Here is a 24,466-nt window from a genome sequence, read left to right as displayed (position 1 = left end):
GGAGATGTGATTGGCTGAGATACAATAGATATCACACCATATGATTTTTACTTCAATCACTAGGTAGGTACAAGAGGTTATTATTTGAAAAAACGCTTATTTCGTCAAACCATCATCAGTGCGAAAACCAATTTATATCTGTCAACCACATTCGAAACGTTTTATTTAATTATCAAAATACCACATATCTTCAGTTGCTTTTGAATCGGATTTTATTACGTGATTTTCGTTAAGTGTTAAACCTAGTCACACCGACAAGAACGCCAAGAGATCGATAACAAACAGGTCATAAAATGCATGACCTCGAATGGACATGGATCGGTCGGTTCGGAGTCGATGTGCATGGAGCTAGTCAGGCGATTTGATTGGCTGAGATACAATATATACCACACCATATGGTTTTCACTTCAATCAATACGTAGGTACCAGAGGTTATTATTTGGACGAACGTTTATTTCCTAAAACCATCAACAGTGCGTTAACCAATTTATCTCTGTCAACCACATTCGAAACGTTTTATTTGATTATCAAAATACCACATATCTTCAGTTGCTTTTGAATCGGTATGCAGCAGTTATCGGACTTTATTACGTGATTTTCGTTGAGTGTTAAAACTAGTCACATCGACAAGAACGCCAAGAGATCGATAACAAACTGGTTATAAAATGCATTACCTCGAATGGACATGGATCGGTCGGTTCGGAGTCGATGTGCATGGAGCCAGTCAGGCGATTTGATTGGCTGAGATACAATATATACCACACCATATGGTTTTCACTTCAATCAATACGTAGGTACACGAGGTTATTATTTGGATAAACGTTTATTTCCTAAAACCATCAACAGTGCGTTAACCAATTTATCTCTGTCACCCACATTCGAAACGTTTTATTTGATTATCAAAATACCACATATCTGTGGCTTTGGAGTGAGAAACATAATAAAATAATAATGAAATCGAAGAGAATTACTTTCATCGAATATTTCTGGTCTGCTTTGACTGGAACCTGATGGTAAAGATTTTCAAAAAATGAACTGAAGTACCTTATGGTGCTTCCTAGTGAATCTTTCTTTCGGATTACGTAATATATCATTGTCATGTTCATCCCATTCCTCTCGCTGCTGGTTTCGTGTCCAGGATTGGAGTTTGGATTTCGAATTATGTGGAATACTAAGCGCCTTTAGAAGCAAAGTTTAGAAAATTCAAAAGATGAAATTCTCCTAAATATGAAAGTAAATGAAAGTTGTATTTTAGTTTTAATACAAAATCAAACGTAAACAAGAAACAACAACAACAAGTAAGGACCATCAGTTCCTAGCATAACCTAGATTGCCTGATAATGTTGCATTTAACTGACGTGTGCAAAATAAACTTACAAAATACAAATAATAGTGAAAATGGTCGTTTTGAATATTATCCATTTTTCTAAATAATGCCAGTTGAATACGACAAGTACGGGGAAGAAAGCTACGAGGAGTGGATCTGCGATTAACATCAAATAATCTTACTTTCATAGGTCAATAATCATTTTTGAAACTTCAGACTTCTCTAACACGCACGGCCGGATTGAATGGCCTTTTCAGACTACAGGAAAGTTCTTATACAGAAACGTCGTATAGCACAAAGGGCTTATACAGGTAAAATCATAACACAAAGAAACATTGGGAAGAGTACTGGTTTTGAAAGGTCCGTTGACATGACAGAGCGCCCTCACGATGAGGCTCGTCGAATGTGTCCTTTTCGTAATGTAATAAAATATAATGCACAAACCATTTTTGAAGTGCCTCGTTACTAATTATTTCATTCACCTGTTACGAAAAATTGTATCGTAATAGTCAGACTACGAAGTGCACACATTCAATGCTGTTCGGTAGGACGAGCCATAACATTTGTCCTATATACTTAGCGACAACTAATGTATGCAATACAGAACGCCAAGAGATCGATAGCAAACTGGATGTCAATTGCATTACCTCGACTTGATAAGAATCAGCCAGTTTGGAGTCGATGTGCATGGAGCAAGTCAGACGATGTGATTGGCTGAGGTACAATATATATATTACACCATATGGATTTCACTTCAAGAAGCGGCGGATCAAGGAATTTTAGAAACAGAGGAGCGACACAAATTTCGAGACATAAACTATTGTGCGAAGGTCTTAAAGGATGAAGGAGGGGGTGGGGTTCAAATACAATTATTTTCTAGGGGATCTATGAAGTGCCCAACACTGCTAATACGTGGATGAATATCCTCAAGTAATATTTAATATTAACCAACGAACCATATCCCACAGAAAGGCTGAACAAAGGTCATCAGGAAACAGTACTTTGGGACAAAACATGACAAAATGACAACATTGATATTTCAAAACAAAATCTTGTGATATAAGAAATATCCGGTGAAGCATGTGATTATTTTTCATAATATGATATTTGCACACGTTTTTTTGTGCTTGCCTGGCCAAGTTATCCGCCCACCACATCAAAATCGTAAATGAAAAAATAATGACAGATATGGTGGTGTGACCATATTTCGCTTGACCTAATTTCGCTATCTCCAAAAATCTGCATAGAACATGAAATTACCAAGAGACAATATTTTCTTTGGAATTGGGTGCGAAATTTGAAAATATTGACAACAGATCGGCAAATTTTGCAGTCAATTTTATTGCATCCGTTTCGAAGAACTATTAACTTAAGCCTCACTTAATTATTAACCGATAAAGGTCTGGAAATCATCATTTGGAGAGCAGATATTCTCAAAATTGTAATTTATTTATATTATTTATTTATTTTATTTCCAGGCAAGATGATAACAATACATAGAAAACACCAGAGGGTTGACAAAATGATTGGACATTGACAGTATGAACCGTATTGGACTGTATGAAGGGACGTAGTAATCTTGATCTAAGGAGACACGAACGAACGAACGGACAGTATGATATTTATCACCAGCCAATGCCTGGGGATCACCCAAAAGAATTTTAAAATTCTGTCGAGAGACTCTCCACATTGGTTGGTGCATACATAAAGCAAAATATAAAGATAAGGTAAACATATACATGGATGTGTAACTAAAATTAACCCTCATATTCGGCACATATAAGGTAGATCAGAAACAAATACTTTTATTTTATATACTAATTTAAAATAATCTATTCATACTAAAATTGATACATCAATACAGCAAAATGTGTGTTCTTGTAAACGGTAATATACATGTAGATCAATTACTGTTGGGATTATTATAAAAAAGGATTGAAAAAAAGAGCTGTTCAAACTATGCAAGTATGATAAATGCATGCTAAATGCAGAAAATTGTATGTTTATACAGTCATATGGATACGGTAATATCGGAAGTTAGTAACAAATTGTGTAACATTATTATTAATATGATTGAAAGTTATCCAAATTATGGAAAATCATTATTGGTATGATTGGAAGTTATCAAAATTGAGGAACATTATTATTGATTCATAGAAAAATTTGAAAAACATAGGAATCAAATTAAAAAGGACGTGATAGAACACATTGATAGAGAACGAGAACGTACATTCAATACGAACTCAATAATAACAACATACGCACTAAAAAATCAATAATACATATCAAATTGTGAGTTATTCTATGATGGAGAAAAGAGTGTAAACACAAATTAGTATGCTTCTACAAGGGGAGGCAATTCAAAGAGGAAATTCCGGAGCACATTCATAAAAGAAAAGACATTGGTGCCAAAAAACAAGTCTCTGTCTTCCTCTGAGAGGTGCTCCCAAAATCTGGGGAAAACATAAAAACAAGAAAATCTCAAGCTATTGCATCTTGCTAATTCATGATTGAAAACAAGTGTATGTATGGATTCTTCTGTGACTTGGGACTGGTAGCATATGTTCAGGCATGTCATAAAGTCTGTGTAAGCATTTAATTACAAAATGAAGTACACAAGTCTGTTACACAGAGGAGGCATGTTTAGGCGAGACAGGCGTTCCGTGTATGACAAGGAATTAGAAACTTCGCAAGTTGGTATAAAATGCATTTCTTTAAAGTGTGATCTCTGTAGTGTCGATCACGGCTAATACGTGGATAAATATCCGCAAGTGATATGCAAATATTAACCAACAAACTATATTCCTAAAGGAACGATAAACAAAGGTCACCAGGACACAGTAGTTTGGGGAACAAACATGACAAAATGACAAAATTGATATTTCAAAACAAAGTCATGTGATACAAGAAATATCCGGTGAAACATGTGATCAATTTCATAATGTGATATTTGCACACGGTTTATGCTTGCCTGGACGAGTTATCCGCCCACAACATCAAAATCGAAAATGAAAATACAATGACAGATACTAGTTGGATTGTTGTGATTCCAAAATTGTCTATAAAAACGCGAGTGCTGAGGATTATAAGTTGCATTTTGTGAACCATGAGGGAAGAATCGCAAGCCTTTTTGTTTTCGTCATCAGTAATTTTACATCAAATAAAGGTCAGGTGGAAGTGAAAGTAGGAGAAAGGTGGCCGAAACTAACAAATTTCAAGCTAGGCGTCGTTCGATTAGACACTACGCCAGAAGATTGTCGAAGAAATTTAGAAGTTTTGCTGAGGCTCGGAGACGTAATCACAGGTAATGTTCACAAATGCCCCTTTGAGAACGAGGCATCATTTGCCTGACATAGTACAGCGTCAGCAACTTAGTGCAGCCTTAGCGCGCCAACTAACTGTAATGCAAGTTACAAACATGTCGCCATTTACTGACGTAGGATTGCGTCGTCGACTAGCGCACCATTTGTGCGCCATTTGGTAGTGATCTTATCTGCACATGCGGCGTTATTTGCGTAAAGTCGTCATTTGTTGACATACGACTGCGCCAGTGACTCGAGCGGCCGTTGAAGCGCCATGCGAGGAGGATGTTATCTGCACTCGATTCGTTATTTTGTCTGACGTAGGATTGCGTCAGAAAAAACGCTACATGTTAGAGACTACTACTACTACTACTACTACTACTACTCCTACTACTCTTTCTACTACTACTACTACTACTACTACTACTACTACTACTTATACTCCTACTACTGTTTCTACCACTACTTCTACTAATACTACTATTACTACTCAGAGTCGGCCCTCTGGATGGGGGGAGGGGTGAAAAGTACTCCCAAAGTTCCCCTTTTTACATAAGACAAGTGCCCATTTTCCTTTGTAAGAACTGCCCCTTCCCATTATAATAAGTGCACTTTGTCCTTGTGATAAGTGCCCCACTTTGTCATAAGATCTCCTTCACTTTCTCATAAATGTCCCTTGTCACCCCTGATAAATGCCCCTATTACAATCTGAAAAGTGTCATTTTCCTTTGCAATAAGTGTCCTTTTTCCATTCTCATAAGTGCCCTTTTTCATCTCTGGTAAGAGCCCCTTTTCAAGTTCGAGAAGTATTCTTTACCACCTTTGATAATTGCCACTATTAAAATCTGACAGGTACCCCTTTTTCTTTATAATAAGTGCCACTTTCCCTTTCTCATAAGTGCCCTTTTTTACCTCTGATAAATGCCTCTTTTCAGTTGCAAGAAATTCCCCTTTTCACCTCTGATATTTTTGCCAATTTTTGTTTGACTCGTGCCCCTTTTCCTTTTTAATAAGTGCACTTTTCCCTCCTGGTAAGCGCCTTTTCCCCCTTTGTAATAAAAACCCCTTCCTTTTCTTTTAAAGGGATCCGCTAACTTTGTCTTAGATCCTTTAGAAATAATATCCTTGATTTAGCCCATGCTGCAATGATAATTATAAACCTTTAGGTCAGTCAGGATCTCCATTACTTTTACAAGCCGATCGCCTGTCTGATTATCAAGATATTAATGATTGAAATTACAATTTTTGAAAACCGTTCGCCAAACGGTTTTCATAGCACTACAGTCTACTGGGAAAAACGAGTGTGGTAAAACCGGTCACTCGAAGATTTTTACTTTTTTGAGGCACTTCTTGATCATTTTGAAGCGCGATTTTTTTTTTAGGGCTTCAATATTACACCATATCACAGACACTGGTAACACGTAGGACCGTGTGTCTCAGATTTAACCCATTGCTCACTGGAACCTGGTGGTCCCTTTGTTAAGCCTATGGGAATTAGATAATTCAGTAGTCAACGGGTTAACATTGTTAAACGATCCCTTTAAATGCCAATTTTCACCTATGGTAAGTGCCCCTTTGGGTGCTGGAGCTTATGGAAAAGTTGTCTGCCTCGACATCACAGGGATTTGGCTAATTTGAAAAGAAGCTATACCTTTATTGTTTACAACTTTCAAAACATTGATAACTTTATCGTCTTTAGAACGATTTCATTCAATTTTTCACCAGTCTACTTCTCTGATTTGTCTGCTTTCCTCTAGAGTTGTTTGCAATCAAGGTGAAATTTTTCTATTATTTCTACAAGGTACCCGTTTTCTTCACCTGGGTCTAGTGTCTCAAATATAGATTAATGTCTTAGCAAAGGACATTAGTCTCGTATCGGGAATTCGAATCCCTATCTTTTGATTCTTAGTACGGTAACTTATCCGCTGGACCACAACACCTTGAGTATGGGAATAGAGAGGGAGGTGGAGGCAGCTAACACACACTCAACAACAAAAATGCACAACATCAATCTTGAAAATGAAACCAGAAATACAAAATTTTCATTATTTTTCCAGAGATACTCAGCTATTGTACCAGCGAATATTTGCAGATAATAAAACTGTCAGGAGATTGGTATAAATAAATGCAATTCATTCCCGTTGAAAGGAAACCAAATGCTTCCTGCCCTGGTCATCAGGAATAAGGACTTTGCTTCTTTGCTACCTTAAGCAATATGGATTATTTCCTCATGGTGATGCTGTGCTACATAACATTGTTGAACAATTATGATGCTTTTATAATAATGGTAACACATTCACAATGAATTATTTCGTCTAGAATGAAACCAGCTGAATGAGTTTAAAAAAAAAAAAAATCCCTGTTAGAAGCATCGTTTAACAATGTTAATCCTGAGATGCATGGCCCTACGTGTTATCACTTTCTGTGGTATGGTGGAATATTGAAGCCCTAACAAAAATGCGCTTCAAAATGATCATGAAGTGCCTTAAAAAAGTTTTTAAAAAATCTCTTGTAATCGGCTTGTAAAAGTCATGGGATTCCTGATTGACGTAAAGATGTGTTATTATGATTGCAGCATGAGCTAAATTCAGGATTTTGTTTCAGAATCTGAGGCAATGTAACAGAGTCCCTTTAAAAGGAAACCAAACATTTCCTGCACTTTAGAAAGAAAATGAAACCCTGCAATAACTCACATGAGTTAAATATGACTTTACAGTGCTATAACAATTGATTAATTGGACAAAATTATTCAAATGATGGAGAAAAAAAGATTTCCGAAAATAGACAAAAGAAACTAAAGTGTAAAATATAAATAAAATCTTGGTCCTTGTTACAAAGAATTAACTCAATGCATGGTCAATGGACCGTGTATGATGGCATGCTGAACACAACAGGCTTGTAGCATTGTCTGGAACTTATGATGGGACGGGTGTGGGGACACTTTACAAACAAAAATGCATTTTTGTCTTCGCATTTAACGAAAAATATACATGAAATAGCACTATTAATTCTGACTGTGTGCCCTCTATAAATTTCCGACACAATTCTTTAAAAGATTATTTAAATCGCTGTTTTCAATCAACCATCCGGATCCACAACCTGTCCGGATACACACCGTCTGGGTTTAATCGAAAATGAAACTAGATTGAACTTACCTTCCACTCATTTAGATTTCGTATTGAAGTAGTACGTATTGAATTACAAATACACTGTCTGTGGTTTATCTAAATGTTGTGTTGGAATTAATTGGTCCCAAGGGAATCGAAACCTTAACAGGTTTCTCCCTTTATAAATTTCAATAGGCTTCTCGTAGGCGCCGGAAGTGGGGTGGCAGGGGGGGGGGGGGGGGGGGGAGAAACGCATTTTTGCCCCCCAAAACGCCCCCCCCCCCTTAATAAAAAAATCAGTAAAGGAGTAAAGATGGTTTGTATTTTTAACCCAAAAGGACATAACAATGATAATAAATCACATATAAAATTCCATTCAAAGAAAAGAAAAGGTAACAGGAATTAAATTTCCTAAACATTCCGCATGCAAGCTTTATCTATCGATGGATGTTTTTATATTAGCGATACGCGCATATCGAGGAAATATTGTGAGAGGATGGGTAAGCGTGTGTATTTTTTTGTTGTTATAGGGGTGAGAAGACATGAGCCCCTGAACGCTGGCGTACTGATGGGAGGAGGGGTCATTTCTTATTCGATACCAGTGATTTACAAATGTTGCTGAAATGACATGATTTCCCGGTATTTTTTCTCATTTTTTTGTGTAAGTCATACTTTTTTAATGCGTTTGTTGGAAAATTAGAAATTCCCAAATTTACACTCGGGCGAAATATATACTTATTTAGAAGCCTTCATGTCAGGGCCTGGACCCCATGCCAATTTACGCTTTACCTGATCGTTAATACTCCACTTTGCAAAAACGTTCCGTGGGGCATGCATGTAACGTGTACGAGTGGTGGTGACGCAGATTTTTCTTCAGCCCCCCTTCCAAACGTTTTTGATTATTACGCCACTGCCCATGGAAGGTGAGCCCTCTGGAATGTTTGGCAAAGCAATGATGTCTTTGGAACAATAGTTAGGCAAAGCGATGACATCTTTGGATCCATAGTTAGGCAAAGCAATAAGGTCTTTGGAACCATAGTTAGGCAAAGCGATGATATCTGTTGATCTATAGTTAGGTAAAGCGGTGATCTTTGGATCCATAGTTAGGTAAAGCGATGATATATTTGGTTCCACAGTTTAAAGCGATGACATCTTTAGATCCATAGTTAGGCAAAGCAATGATGTCTTTGGAACCATAGTTAGGTAAAGGGATGATGTCTTTGGAACTATAGTTAGGCAAAGCGATGATATCTGTTGATCTATAGTTAGGTAAAACGATGACATATTTGGATACATAGTTAGGCAAAGCAATGATATCTTTGGGTCCTTAGTTCGGCAAAGCGATGACATCTTTGGATCCATAGTGAGGCAAAGCAATGATGTCTTTGGAACCATAGTTAGGTAAAGCGATGATATCTGTTGATCTACAGTTAGGTAAAGCGATGATCTTTGGATCCATAGTTAGGTAAAGCGATAATATATTTGGTTCCACAGTTTAAAGCGATGACATCTTTGGATCCATAGTTCGGCAAAGCGATGACATCTTTGGATCCATAGTTAGGCAAAGCAATGATGTCTTTGGAACCATAGTTAGGCAAAGCGATGATATATGTTGATCTATAGTTAGGTAAAGCGATGACATCTTTGGATACATAGTTAGGCAAAGCAATAATATCTGTGGATCCTTAGTTCGGCAAAGCGATGATGTCTTTGGAACCATTGTTAGGCAAAGCGATAATATCTGTGGATCCTTAGTTCGGCAAAGCGATGACATCTTTGGATCCTTAGTTCGGCAAAGCGATGACATCTTTGGATCCAAAGTTAGGCAAAGCAATGATGTCTTTGGAACCATAGTTAGGCAAAGCGATGATATCTGTTGATCTATAGTTAGGTAAAGCGATGACATCTTTGGATACATAGTTAGGCAAAGCAATGATATATGTGGATCCTTAGTTCGGCAAAGCGATGACATCTTTGGATCCATAGTTAGGCAAAGCAATGATGTCTTTAGAACCATAATTAGGCAAAGCGATGATATCTGTTGATCTATAGTTAGGTAAAGCGATGACATCTTTGGATACATAGTTAGGCAAAGCGATGATATCTGTGGATCCTTAGTTCGGCAAAGCGATGATATATTTGGATCCATAGTTAGGCAAAGCAATGATGTCTTTGGAACCATAGTTAGGTAAAGCGATGATATATTTGGATCCATAGTTAGGTAAAGCGATGATATCTTTGGATCCATAGTTAGGTAAAGCGATGATTCATCTGGGCCTCTAAATAGGCCTATAATAATTTGTTTATATATCACCATCAATGTTTACCCTCATCGTATCCGTGAAATAACTTCCCCATATAATCCGCAAAGAACATTTTCTCAGTATCTAGAAAGAGAGAGAGAACAAACCAGCAAACTCAATAAAAGAAAGCTTAACAAATCTCATTTATTAATAATCATCTTTATGTGAAAAGGGAGAAGCCATCTGCAATCAAAAGAGGGGGCCTGCGGCACAATTTAGCCGGAGCTTTTATTTCGGAGGTTTGGGAGATCCATTACAATTTCCCAGAGTTCCTTGACTCCGATTCTCTTCTCGCCACTAGGCGCACTTATACTGTCAATTACCCAGGCGCGTACGCAAGGGGGGGGGTTAGGGGTTGAACCCCCCCCCCTTTGGTATTTTTTATGTGTTTATTTTAGAGGTATTTTTTTTGTTATATATTTTTTTTTCATTAAAAAAAAAAATTATACCAATGGCTGACCTAAAGAAGTTGACCTTACCCCCTCCCCCAAAAAAGTGTCCTTTTATCCCTCCCCCGTCCCCTTGAAAAATATCCTGCGTACGCGCCTGCAAATCCATCATTTGAAAAGTCGCGTTTATGGTAAAAAAACACCGACTGAAAAGCTCAGTGATGTTTTAGCGTGTTTTAGTTGGTAATGCGCATGCGCGGCACTCCGATGCAAAAACTTTCCTCTTATGTTATTCTTTTTTTTAAAATCATTCTATCACTTTCTCTTTCTGTCTTTCCTTATGTTATTCTGTGTTTCTTTCTTCTATCACTTTCTATTTTTGCGTGTCCTTATGTTATTCTCTGTTTCTTCCTTCTGTATCACCTTCTCTTATGATATTCTTTGTTTTTTATCATTCTATCACTTCCTCTTTCTGTGTTTCTTTATGTTATTCTTTGTTTCTTCATTGCATCACCTTCTTTTATGTTATTCTTTGATTTTTTTTAAAATCATTTTATCACTTCCTTTTTCTGTGTGTCCTTATGTTATTCTACGTTTCTTCCTTTTATCACCTTCTTTTATGCTTTTCTTTGTTTTTTTATCATTCTATCACTTCCTTTTTCTATGTTTTCTTATGTTATTCTTTGTTTCTTCCTTCTCTCACCTTCTCTCATGTTATTCTTCGTGTTTTTTCGTTTATCATTCTATCACTTTCTTTTTCTGTGTTTCCTTATGTTATTCTTTGTTCCTTCCTTCTATCACATTCTCTTATGTTCTTCTATGTTTTTTTTATCATTCCATCACTTCCTCTTTCTGTGTTTACTTATGTTATTCTTTGTTTCTTCCTTCTATTACCTTCTTTTATGCTATTCTTTGTTTTTGATCATTCTATCACTTTCTCTTTCTGTGTTCCTTATGTTATTCTTTGTTTCTTTTTTCTATCACCTTCTCTTATGTTATTTTAGTTTTTTATCATTCTATCACTTCCTCTTTCTATATCTTCTTATGTTATTCTTTGTTTCTTCCTTCTATCACCTTCTCGTATGTTATTCTTTGTTTATATCGTTCTACCATTTTCTTCAATGACGACAGCTAGCTCCGATCCTAAAGTCGCGTGACCCAACATCACCATGTTACAACTGCGAGCGTTCATCCTTGCCAAACACGCCAAAACACGCCAAAAGATCACACTTCGTTTTGGAATGTTTCGGGCTTGGCATTTCTGCCGGTAAAGCGTAGTTGCCCTTGGTGGAGCGGTCAAGCTCCGGTTTGGCATTTTGTGGCGTGTTTGGAAGAAAGTGTAAATGCCCCTACTGCTCTGTGTAGGGTTATTTATGTTCACCCCCCCCCCCCCCCCCAAAAAAAAAAAAAAAAAAAAAAAACAACGCTCGTGTTGATAAGAGTGTTTCATCTTACAAGTCGTAAGTAACTAAATAGATAGTCGGATCAACAACCATTTGCCGCCAACGACCGGTCGGCATGAAAAGAATCCCCGAGTTGACGTGAAACGTCGCACGCTAAAACACGGTGAGTCCCGTTGTCTGGTCTATTATATTTAACGTTATTTATTTTACTTTTATTTTAACTTATATCTTAGTGACCAAAGCCGTTAAGATGAGTAGATGGCAAAAAACCGTCATCCGTGGACTCCGATCCGGTTATCCACTGGATGAACAAGGCACCTTGTCCGATTCCAGTGATAATGAGTCGATAATTAGCCCCTTCTACGACGAATTGTTTATCGATGAGGGCAGTTCATTTTCCGAATCCGAACCGGAACCGGTGCTTGGGTCGCCAAGCCGCATCACAACTTGTTCGGAGTCCGGATCGCCGAGGACAGTACCCCCCTTGGTGAAAAGAATTCGCGGAAAGTCGCTTTTAAAGGTAAGTCATTGTATTTGAAAGACAAACAAACAAATGAAGAAAAATCGGCGTGATAGATTTGCAAAAGTGAAGGAAGATCTCATTAAGGGACGGAGGGAAGGGGGGGAAGGGTAGGAGGTGGGAGACCGTGTCCCGATATTTAGTTGTCACGTTTAGCATATCAAAATGACTAATCACCCATAATATTTGTTATTGAAGATATTGACCAGAATGAAGGTTCTGAAATATTTCATGAAAGCAATTGCCCGGATACTAAACCTGTCTAAATACACAACGCGTGGTTAGTTACATCGCTGAACCGAATCCAAACCGATTCCTAACCTACTCCAAACTGACCGACGATTTGAATTTCTCGGTATTAAAGTTGCTCATGCGTGGGTATATAGAGGGCAGCTCACGGACGTACCCACGGGAGCTTAATACCCGTTAGCTCAGTTTTATGTAGTGATCGCAAAGTTACCTACTTCACGAACGACTATTTACCCAATTAGCATGATCATCTACAATAATATCTCACCCGAGGCGTCACTGCGATTGCGTTAATACTAATACGAGCATCACACCGTGTCAGTCGCTGACGGAGTCTTGCGTAAGGCAAAATGGCATCTCACGTGCGACTGCAATTAGTGGGTCCTTACCATTACCGGACGGGACCTACAAGACAGTGGAATAAAGACAGCAGCAACATCACAATAACAGCAACAACATTAAAACAAAAAACAACGCAAGAACAGGAAAATCACTTTTAACGCATTAGATATCGCAGTCCTCGGATTCTTTCACACACACACACACACACACACACACACCAAAATACACACGTTCTCACATCAGGGCCTTTGTGGGGCACCTGATTGTGGGGTATTTCTGTGCGTTCCAGATATACCTTGTGGTCCCCTACTAGTGGGGTATGTACAACCTGGCGATAACAACCCGGCGGTGTGCTTACGATGTTACCATAAAAAAGTGTGCAAGTTTTAGCACACGCTCACAAAATGTCATTTATGGGGTACCACTTCTAATGCCCCGCAGGGCATAGGACACCGAATATACAGTCATTTGAAAGACTTTACTCTGTGGGGTCCTGAAAAAATACCCCACAAAGTAAAAATGCCTCACAAGGGGTATGTGAAGCGCACATAAAACCCCACAAGAATGCTGAGGTGAGAGCATCCAAACGCACACGCTCACACAGAGCATTCACAACTGCAGCTCCAAAACTGTGGAATAAACTACCGATATATCCCCATAACTAGCTAAAACTTAATACCTTTAAAAGCATCTCAAAACTCACCCTTTTCTGCTAATAACAATATTGTAAAGCGCATTTTCTTTAAACGTGTCGATTAAATAAATAGAAATAATTATTGTTATCATTATTTTGTATTATTTTCACTTTAATCGTAATTGATACTGTTATTATTATCATCATCACTTCTATCAATTGTTATGTTCATTATCATAACCATTTTAATTATTATTCTTGTTATTTTATTATTTTTATAATATCCAATATTATTATTATTAATTGTTTTAATATATATATATATATATATATATATATATATATATATTTTAAACATCACTTTATTGTTCGAACTTGCACAACAAAGGAGAAGATACAATTATTATTATTATTATTGTTATTATTATCATTCTGTTGATCCTAGCTCGTGAAAGCCGAAAACCCCAGCATCGATAAGGCCAAGGACCTCCTCTCAGAAGGCACCCCTGATGAAATTAGTCAAGCGATAAAGCATACAGACGCAGCGGGAAACAGCGTGATCCACTATGCCTGTGCCAAGGCTCTCGTACCCTGGGTAGAACTTCTCATAGAGAACGGAGCAGGTAAATAGGGAAACACGAGCTTTTCCGTAGGCTCGGTTTTCCGAAGGTTCGTTATTCCGAAGGACTGGTTCGTTTTGTTCCCGAAGATTCATTTTCCCGAATGCTCGGCATTATGAAAGACGACTTTCCCATACCAGGGGGTTCATAAATTCGAAAATGAAACAGGGTTCATTAGTATGGAAAAGTAAATGAATAAGTAAGTAAATAATTCGAAGGTTTGTATACCAAAAAAGAAATTTCCATGTCATTTTGGAAAATATTAACATTCTGAATATTAAACCTCATTTCATTTTTTTCGATTAACGAACGCTTTTTAGTTTTCGTAAATGCAAACCTTGAGAATTATGAACCTTACTCTGCGTTCCTCTGTGAAGCTTCGGAGTATCGGAAAAGCGACATGCAACCGGTAAATCGTTCAAGTTCATACATTCGTGAAACTACCAAAGCCTATCTCAATAAACATAAAGTTAAGTACTGGCAAGTGGTGGATCCAGGATTGGTTTATATTGTTGTGGAGGCCTTTGTAGTTGAGTGGTTCAATCACTTGACTTGAAATGCAAAGGTCTCGGGTTCGAGCCCCGGCACGGCACTATGTCCATGAGAAAGGCGTTTTATCTACATTTCTCCTCCCTGATGTTAAGCGGGTACCTGGTAGGATGTGAACGTCATTTGGGTTGGGTTACCATGCGTGCCTGTAAAAAGGTGACAAGGTGGAATACTCACCATGGAGGTGAGAATGTGCACTACAATGTGGAGAAAGTCTGGAGATGCTATTTATAAGAGTTTGATATCACTTTTCATTGCTAGATCTTAATGTGGCAGGCAAAGATGGACAAACACCTATGCATTTCACAGTCAAAGGAGAAGCCAAGAACGTCGGTCAAGTAAGTTTTTTTGTTAATATACAGAGCTAAGCCGGATCTCTTGCTATAAACAAAGTTTCAATCAAACGCAACTTGATTTTCAACCGAAATCAGAACCGTGTATTTGGGACTTGGTTCAATGTTTTTGATTTGCCTTTAAACGCACCATTTTTCTTTTTTGTTGGTATGCAAGAGAGACCGGAGTTGTATTTGATTCACCGATCTCTATGCCGAAGTAGGGAGAGTTAGCCCCATAGCGTGTTGAGAGAGATAGTTGTGACACGCGCACGCGTACCCGATTAAAATATGTCAATTCATGGAGTTACAAAGAGTTCCCTTCCTCAAAAAAATTCTCTATGGGGAGGAACTATTTCAAACTCCATGACTAAACTATTTTCGTAATGTAATCAAATTCAATGCATAAATCTTTATTAAACGCCTGGTTACAAATTATTTCATTCGCCTGTTACCAAATTGTATTTCATTCAGACTTAAAATTTCATACATTACGTTTTGACCAAGTTCCTATACATGTTGCTTTTATAGACATCACATTTAATTTTGTGAATGTAGCAACATTATATGAATGTAGCAATTAAACAAAAATGTTATTGTTGCCAATGTGAAAAACAACATGCGATCAATTTAGCCCTTTCAATAAATCCCTTCCTGAAACTGTAAATTGTTCTAATTGTACTTATTGCCAGGTTAAAGACAAAGTAAAAGTGGTGGAACTATTGATAAAGGAACGGGTACTTGCAGACGAGAAGGACGACCATGGCCGTACACCATTACAGTTAGCTTGTGACGTCAAAGGTCAACGCGAGGTCACCCGTGCCCTACTATCACACAGAGAGATTGATGTAAATATAATTATAGTTCAGAGCCGTACTTCATAACAAAATGATAATGTTTTGTGTTGTTTAATTATCTTAAGCCAATTAAATGAATTAAACGAATTAGCAAACAAAAATATTTGAACTAAATAACATTAAATGATTTGATGATTGAATTGAAAAAGGCAAAACAAAAAAGAATTGAACAAACAAACAATAAGGTCCTTAGAGTTTAATAAATACATTTCTGCTCCCTTGAATTCCGTTTCTTTTAAAATCCTATGTTATGAACGTATTGAAATATAGTTTTGTCTATTTGACAAGGTTTTCCTTCTTTTTTCTGTCTTTCTTGAGTGCGTTTGTTAAAAGTTGATCAAGGGTAATAAAAGCAAAATGCCAACAATTCTTGTCGGATTGAAATAAAATTATATCCTCTTCATTGTGTGAGGATATTTTTCCCAAGTTGACAGAAGGGTGTTTCAAACAAATTTACCTTCCTGATACATCGTGAGGAAGCACTGTGGTTTATTGGTAAAAGCTCCTCACTCTAACACAAAGATTCCAGTGTTCGATCCTTGGCCAGTGTTTACATCCCTGGACGCGTGCTGCCCACAATAGTGCCTCTCGACACCAATCGAAATGGGTACTAATAATAGCAGGGCCCGCAGCGAGGAAGAGTCAGGTAGTAGCCTTTGATGAATACTGATGTGTCTTTCAGCTTGCAAGGAGGAACTAACGGGAGAAGACATAGTGGCAGAAACCAATCAAACATAGGACATGCATTGCATTGGACGGGAATTTCATTTGAGCAGCTAACTGGACGAGCTTAAGACAGAAATTAATGAAGAACCTGTCTCTCAAGGTCCATCTGATTGTCGCCCCCAATGGCCTACAAGCTATGGGGCATAATCAGATTTCGCAAAAAGCGGACAAAGTCATTATTTATTATTATCATAAATTATGCATTCCGTGGAAGTTAAGCAACATTAAGTTATATTTCAATGGACATTGTGCTTTATTCATCTTCCTTTCTAGCAAGATGTAAAGTCCGAAACAGTAATCTCACAACTTCTCCACATCACATGCCAGAACGACCAGTTTGAAAATGCCGTGCTGCTACTGAAGCACGGTGCCAAACCTCTGACAAGTGGTGGGAAACGGAGGGATACAGCCCTTCACATCATTCTTAGGAAAGGGCAAGCGAAGTATGCCCTTCGATTCCTTGAAACTTGCAATCAGAAACTACACGACATGCGAGAGGTTAGAGCTTTTATATCGATTTAATTTGATTTGATTTGATTATTCATGTTAATAGATTTATTTTGTTTTTGCCATTTTAGGGGGCAATCTTCCAAGCAAATAAGGTACACCTGACAATGTATGATTGAGGGGAAATACAGGGCATGTCCCATGCATTACCAAGTATAATTGATAATTAATTAATTGATAATTGATAATAGATAACTCTTGCTCTCATTTTCTACATGTGCCTCGCGTTTTTCGTGGGGGAGGCGTCGTTGGGAGTCTTGAGAATCCAACCCAACCCCGATTAGAATCACCACTGCTTGCAAGCCTCTTGTGCAATGTTTCGTTTTAGATATCACCATTATTAATCTCATTCACATTTGAAAATGTTGTGCTTTTGTTGCAAAAACAGATTTTGTTAGCCCGAAACGCGAACCAGCAAAGCGTGATCGATGAGGCGGTCAGGTGCGGTGACAAGGAACTCGTCTCATACTGCTTGAAACACGGTGAGTATATACGACCTAGCTACGACCTGACTGCAACCTGAGTAAAAATTCGATTTTGGAGGTATTCGCAATGCCATTTGCAACAAGCATTCAAACTTCTAGATTATTAATGATTGTTGATCTAAATATAATCATATGATTAAAGGGATTTCAAGCTTCCTTGGATGAGGAAAATCCAAATCTGCTGAGAATCGTTATATTGTCAGACCAATAGTACGACTGTTTAGAATCTGAAGTCGATTGTTTTTTTCTGTCTGACTAGAAGGCTTAAATGCACTCAAATTCCGGTTATTAGTATTAATACCATTATTTAGAACCATAACCGGGAAGAAGATTTCCGTTTAGATTTCAGGATATAGTTTAATTTCAATTTCTTTGACAATCGGATCGCATGAAGATCCTATAGTGTTCGGTGGAATTAAGAAAAGGTGAATGTGGCGATTTGGCTCAGTCAGTAAAGCATCTGCATGTCCAATCTAACCAAGGCGGATAACTGAAGCTTGCGTTGTGTGTTAATGTGCCCCTACCCCGCTTCGAAGACTTAGGCTATGTTACAGTGGAAAAAACACAGTCCCTCGGATAGGGGATTGCACGGAGGCCCTGTGTAGAGGGATGGCTCCACCTCTAAACGCTAAGAGCCCACTGCACTAAACGGATAAGTGTGTGTGTGTGGGGGGGGGTCACCTTTTTTAGGTCACCGATTAGCATAAAAAAAAATATATAAATAAAAATGAAGGGGGGGGGTCCTACAAAACACAAACATAAAATAGAATGAACGGGGGTTTAACCCCAACCGCCCCCTCCCCCTCTGCGTACGCGCCTGTGTGTGACATCCATCCACTTAGTTCAGCAATACAATCATGAAGAACACCCATTGCTTCCAGAAGACTACTAGATATTTTATGATCGAAACTACAATACAACTGGGTATCATCAGCATAAACATGGTACTGAATACCATATCGCCTAATTATTTCTCCTAGTAGTTTAACGTACAACGTGAACAGCACAGGTCCCAGGACAGAACCTTGCGGAAAAACATTTCAGAGGATGTATGTCTGAACATGGCCCGGTTATTGAAACACGGAAAGATCTGTCAGAAAGATAAGTCTTAAACCACTCTAAGGCTTTGTCACATATGCCGAATTCAAAATGCAATCTGTCGAGTAATATCGTATGATCAATCGTGTCTAATGCGACACTCAGGTCTAACATTACCAGACATTAGTCAAACTAGCAAACTGGAAACTAGACTAGATTAGCAATAGACCAAATGGTTAATAGACTTCTTGGAGATTATATAAAAATGGGAATTAGACCAAATGGCTATCTCCACGACCTTTGTATCCCCAATCAAGTGTTTAAAGCACTGGACTACGACACCTATACGTTTTTTCTTATATCACTTTCAGTTGCTCAACCGGGTGATTGCGATGACCTCTTGAATATCAGGTCAAAAGACGAATCGACATTGATGCACACTGCCTGCAGACACGGACATCACGATATTGTCCGAATGCTTGATGAAATTTGTCCTAAGCTCCTGGACTCTCAAAACGAGAGACGATTAACGCCGCTACACGTTGCCTGCAGTCGAAACAAAGCCCAGGTGACTACACTCGTCTGTGATCTGTTACACCAGAGGTAGGCATAAACCATTTGTAGTAGGTCCATGCATAAACACTATGAAAGGGAACTGTAAGTTCTTGTAAAGGTAAACAAAGATAACTTTGTGGTTTTCTCAACCTTTTTGACATTGATTTACATCACTTGTTCTTGGGTAAACACCCGAACGGTGTCGAATTCTCTAGGAGAGCCAAATCCTATGCGTATTTAAGAGTGATATATATTTATGACCGTGTATGATATGTACTTGTCAAGTATTTATTGACGCTTCCACATTCATGGGATAATAGTTCATGTTCGGCTGCACCAAGGTCAACCTAAGTGTCTTGGTCAACAACAACAAACAAAAAATATTTATATCGCGCACATAGTCAGCACTCAAGATGCTCAATGCGCTCCAATATTACCCCAGCTTTGCTAGGCTATATCGATTTTCGTGCTCACAGCATTCATGGAATTCCTTCCAACCTTTTGGTTGGTTTTTCAACGGATTGCTAATCGGGAAAAACTTTCAACTGCAAGTGTGTTTTGACCCATGTACCTATATCGACCTCTGCGCAGCCAATCGTGAATTATCATCCCGTGAATACTCAGCTAAACGAAATAAGCATCTGTTCTATATAAATGTGTTTGCAACTTGAAAACTCTCTCTTACATCAATAGGCGATGGACCGTATCCCGTGTTAAGTTATATGAGATTATTTAAACATGTACCTTTTCAATCATTTTTTCTTCTTTATTTTAGATACGTGGTTATCATCTGTTCTTTATTATTTTTTCGTTTCTTAATGTATTTTCTTTTTAAATTGAAAATCCCATTTAAATATTTCTTTTACATGATCAAAAATAATTCTTGAGTGATCAGTTATTTCATGAGGATACTAAATAATTTGTAATATACCAGTTTATATGCTTGTGTATTTTTTTTTTTTTTTTTTGCTGCTGATATTTGATATATTCTAACCAAACAGGGTCTCATGGAAGACCGCCAAATTGATGATATGTGCCACCCTGTATGAATATCAGAAATATATAAATAAATAAATTAATTAATTGATAATACTAGGTTAATGATATTGTCGCTAGTTCCTTAGGGAGGAAACATCCACAAGTTTGAATATGCTAATAAACCGGTCTATTACTACAGTGCCATTTTTTCTGATTCACACTGTAAGATTGTCCGCTGGAAATAATTGCTATTAGGATACACTCAAGTCGTAAGTCTAATTGGCCCTCATAGCAAAACACATGTAAATAAGAAGCACTTGTCTTTTGGAGAGAAAAAACAGAATAATTAACAAATATCAGCGATTGGAGGAAGGCTGAAATAGGAAATCTTGTTACCAAATAGGTTCTTCTCTGATCCTTTTTCCTTTTCCCCTTTCTTTTTTTCTATCATCCTTTCTCTTCTTCCACATTCATCTTTTCTTGGTCTTTTTGTATTTATTTATTTATCAATTTTATTTATTGTATTATTTGTTAAGGGTTCTTGTGTTCAACGTGTGGCTACGCCACTAATTACGATAACAACTTTTTTTGTTTAATTTACATCTATATCTTGGTATTTTTCCCTGTATTGCTCAAAAGACGGGATGGAAACATTCATACTGGTATGGAGGAGAACGATTCTGAACATCCACAACCTATATTGAAGTACACAGCCAAGAAAGGCGCAGCGGCTATCGACTGTTTGGTAGTTCTACTCGAACGTCAAGATCAGTCAACATTGTTTGAGTTACTGAAGTGGATCTCGGTGGAGAAAAACCTCTTCGAAGTACTTCAGGTATGTCCAACCCACGAGGCCGGTGCCGTATCAGACTTACGATATACGAACCGACCTTAGACGGAGGCTTGATTGCTCAGTGTTAGTTCAGTGGTATCGTAACCGGGAGGCCCCGGGTTCGAAACCGAGTCGATGCGCTAGAGCCCACTGATAATGCATTAATCCCCATTACCGAATCCCTCGAAGAGCACTTAAAGCCGTCGGTCCCCTGGTTGTTTACTTACAGCACACGCATACTTTCTTAGCAGTCGGGTAAAATAAAGAAACCTACCATAATTATACAAGACTGACTGCTAGCCCACGAGACAAAGACAGCAAAACAGATCTATTACTTCTTTTGAGCCTTCTCACCTACTTTCTGGGGGTTCACTGGCCCAACAATAGGGACTTTTAGATTTGTGTGGACTGATACGTGTGACGTCCATTCAAGGCAGTGCATTAAAAGGACGTCGATCGTCGCAATCCACGTTGTCGTTGTGCAAATCTAAAAGTCCCTATTAATGGTCTCATAGGACGAGGCGATACATAGGCCGAGGCGACGCATAGGCCTCGTTTGCTGCGAGTCATTTGGATTGATGTGCTCTTGGCAGGTCCCGATGCCACATTACAAATTTGTCAACACCCTTACAAAATAGATTAGCAACAACAAATTCTTTTAATTCCATAGTACAATCTTCTGCTTGTCAATTCGGCCCCGTTTCATAAAAATTGATATCAATTAATCGGCTCCCTTAATTTTTCAAAAAGAAAAATAGATTACATTTTGTCCAAGTCTTAATTGCATACTCTTCATCACAAATGTATTAAAATACACACACACACACACACACACACACACACACACACACACAAAACGCCTACATACTCACCCGTATGCACCAACACACCTACTTCGTATATATATATATATATATATATATATGTATATATATATATATATATTTGTATTCATAATGTGAAAGGAAATGACAGGTGGCGTATATGCATATATATATTTATTAACACTTTATTCATTTTTTTTTCGCTCCTTCGTTAATTTTGACTTGTTCTCACCTACCTCTTTTCTCTCTATGCAAGAATGTTTATACCTATGTTTTTGTTCTTTAATAGGCATATTTTATTTCCTGTTTCTTTTGTTCTCATTTTCAGGCATTGCTTAACGGATCTAAAGAAATCAAGATAAACAAGAGGCGAGACGGCAACATGTTAATGGAATTGACCCGACTTTGTGCAGAAAAAGGCCAAACAGAGTAAGATTTTTACATTTTTACAATAAACGAAATATGAATTATATTAATACAAGGCACTTTTAAATGAACGGTCAAACGCGTTGACATGTGAATCCTTTATTGAGATTATCCCACGTTTGTTTCATGAAAAAGCGTGCAATAACTTTCATTACTAGTACTAGTACTAGTACGCGATGCGCAGCAGGGCGCGTAGAGGTTGGTCCGCTTAAACCGTGTTGTATTTTCTCGTGGTAAAGTTCGAAAAATTCCTATATCTAAACTTGATGATGATATTGTAGAAGTTGTTGATGAATACGTCTATCTTTGAACTACTTTTAACTACAACAACGAATTTCGTAAAGCACAAATTAACAGTGGCAAAGCAATGGCCTCGTAACCGTGAGGCCCCAGGATCAAAACCGTCTCGATTTGCTATATGAGTGCCCTTTTGTGGGGCATTAATCCTTATTCCTGTCATTTATGGTTTAAGGGCGTAGGTCCCCCAGTTGATAAGCATAGTAGCATACACATGCTTTAGCAGTCGCGCAAAACAAACACTAGCAATTATCAATAAAATCTGAGAATGTATACTATTATCTAGATCTATTTGGAATAAATCATTGTCAAAATAATTCCATAAATTGGGGTAAACAAAAAATATTCCAACGGCATGAGCGACAGTGTAGCTTTTCCCTCTTACCGGCTTGTACACCAAAACCATGAATCACAAAGTGCATCTTCCAAGCCAAACAAAAATATATAACAAATGTTCACTTCTGTTGCTCCTCCTGGCTAGATATACCTCAACGTTGACTACATGAAGGCCTACTATGGCATTTTTCGATCGAAGCTTCAGTGATTACTAATTAAACTTTGAAATGAAGTATTGATGAGGGGAAAAAAGCATCCGTGTCTTTTTCTTCATGTGTTCTTGAACATGAAGATGGGTCTGATGACTGAATTTTAGGAATTTCTGTACGATATCTATAACTGCTTCCCTGTTTGCAAACCTGATCACAAATTATAAGTTTCAAAATTATTTTCCACATTGTAGTATCCTCAGGACAAGTACAAAGTACAATACATTAGTCATTTATAAAATATACATTATGATATGGAAGGAGGGAATATAATAGACTAGCCCAGTAGCTTACGTCTCGACATTTTGTGTGATAAAATGTTAAGGTATTACGACGGCACTGATTTTCACCCCGAATTTATGTTCGTACCTCTGAAATTTTTACCTCTTACACTATTACCTCTGAAATTTTTACCTCTGAAATTTTTACATGTGACATTTTTACCTCTGAAATTTTTACCTCTGACATTTTTACCTCTGACATTTTTACCTCTGACATTTTTACCTCTGACATTTTTACCACTGATATTTTTACCTCTGACATTTTTACCTCTGACATTTTTACCTCTGACATTTTTACCTCTGACATTTTTACCTCTGACATTTTTACCACTGACATTTTTACCTCTGACATTTTTACCTCTGACATTTTTACCACTGTCATTTTTACCTCTGACATTTTTACCTCTGACATTTTTACCACTGATATTTTTACACCGAGCTATATTTTCGGGGGTCGCAGGATCTGTGAGAGATAAGTGTAATTGGAAGATGCTCTCTCATAAGAACGCTATCTACCTCAAGTTTGGTTTTAAAGGTATAAAGTACCAAAGTGCTAACACCATAATCGCTCGTAGTCCAGATTATGTTCTTTTTTATATATATGTTATCAATCAATCGTCTATGTCCTCCTTCCTAAAGCAGGGCTCCTACTTAGCCGAGTTGGAACCTCGAGTTGTGGCGAGCTGGCGCGATCTTATGGCAAGCCGTTTTATTATTAATTGATATCAATAAATCAATTCTTGTTCTCAAGATATAATTGTATGTTGTAAAGCAATGGTAATTCTTGATATCAAGGTGTTTAATGGGTGCCGGTAGGAAGGAATTCCTTGAATTCTGTTAGCGCCCTAATCGGTAGCCTAGCATAGCCTGGAAATTTTAAAGCCCCACTGTCCTACTTGTAGCTACTTGCTCCCTCTATATAGTAAACTTCCCCAATGGGTGCCTGTTGATCCCCATGATCCTCTTTTTTTATGTTAGATGAGAGCTGAGTTAATAAGATAGCCACCTGTCGGTGACCTCGCTGTGTGGTTTAATCCC

The 24,466-nt window shown here is 37.8% G+C and overlaps 2 protein-coding genes across 2 annotated transcripts in view; both read left to right on the top strand.

The window, feature by feature from the left end:
- The first annotated feature begins 4,377 nt into the window (after positions 1 to 4,377).
- LOC578582 (poly [ADP-ribose] polymerase tankyrase-2) lies at positions 4,378 to 19,297 on the top strand. Its single transcript, XM_030993904.1, has 8 exons — positions 4,378 to 4,631; positions 12,065 to 12,351; positions 14,022 to 14,199; positions 15,007 to 15,083; positions 15,770 to 15,925; positions 16,934 to 17,158; positions 17,556 to 17,649; positions 19,062 to 19,297. Exons 2-8 carry the CDS (start codon positions 12,082 to 12,084, stop codon positions 19,295 to 19,297), a joined length of 1,236 nt encoding a protein of 411 aa, XP_030849764.1. The 5' UTR covers positions 4,378 to 4,631; positions 12,065 to 12,081.
- Positions 19,298 to 20,866: 1,569 nt separating this feature from the next.
- Positions 20,867 to 24,466, top strand: part of LOC105447449 (transient receptor potential cation channel subfamily A member 1-like) — a 28,663-nt gene continuing 25,063 nt past the window's right edge. The window contains exons 1-2 of the mRNA XM_011685516.2: positions 20,867 to 21,058; positions 22,208 to 22,308. Coding sequence (XP_011683818.2) covers positions 20,888 to 21,058; positions 22,208 to 22,308 — 272 coding nt within the window. The 5' untranslated portion in view covers positions 20,867 to 20,887. The remainder of the gene's footprint in view (positions 21,059 to 22,207; positions 22,309 to 24,466) is intronic.

Source organism: Strongylocentrotus purpuratus, unplaced genomic scaffold, assembly GCF_000002235.5.
Source record: "Strongylocentrotus purpuratus isolate Spur 01 unplaced genomic scaffold, Spur_5.0 spur5_scaffold_20, whole genome shotgun sequence".
NCBI classification, from domain to species: domain Eukaryota; kingdom Metazoa; phylum Echinodermata; class Echinoidea; order Camarodonta; family Strongylocentrotidae; genus Strongylocentrotus; species Strongylocentrotus purpuratus.
The sequence above is the reverse complement of the archived record's forward strand: the minus strand, read 5'-3'. Positions and strand labels throughout refer to the sequence as shown.

Coding starts and splice junctions, on each gene's coding strand:
- LOC578582 (XM_030993904.1), top strand. CDS start 12,082: ATGAGTAGATGGCAAAAAACCGTCATCCGTGGACTCCGATCCGGTTAT. Junction 17,159..17,555: donor AACTACACGACATGCGAGAG/GTTAGAGCTTTT, acceptor TTGCAAAAACAG/ATTTTGTTAGCCCGAAACGC. Junction 17,650..19,061: donor CTCATACTGCTTGAAACACG/GTGAGTATATAC, acceptor TATCACTTTCAG/TTGCTCAACCGGGTGATTGC.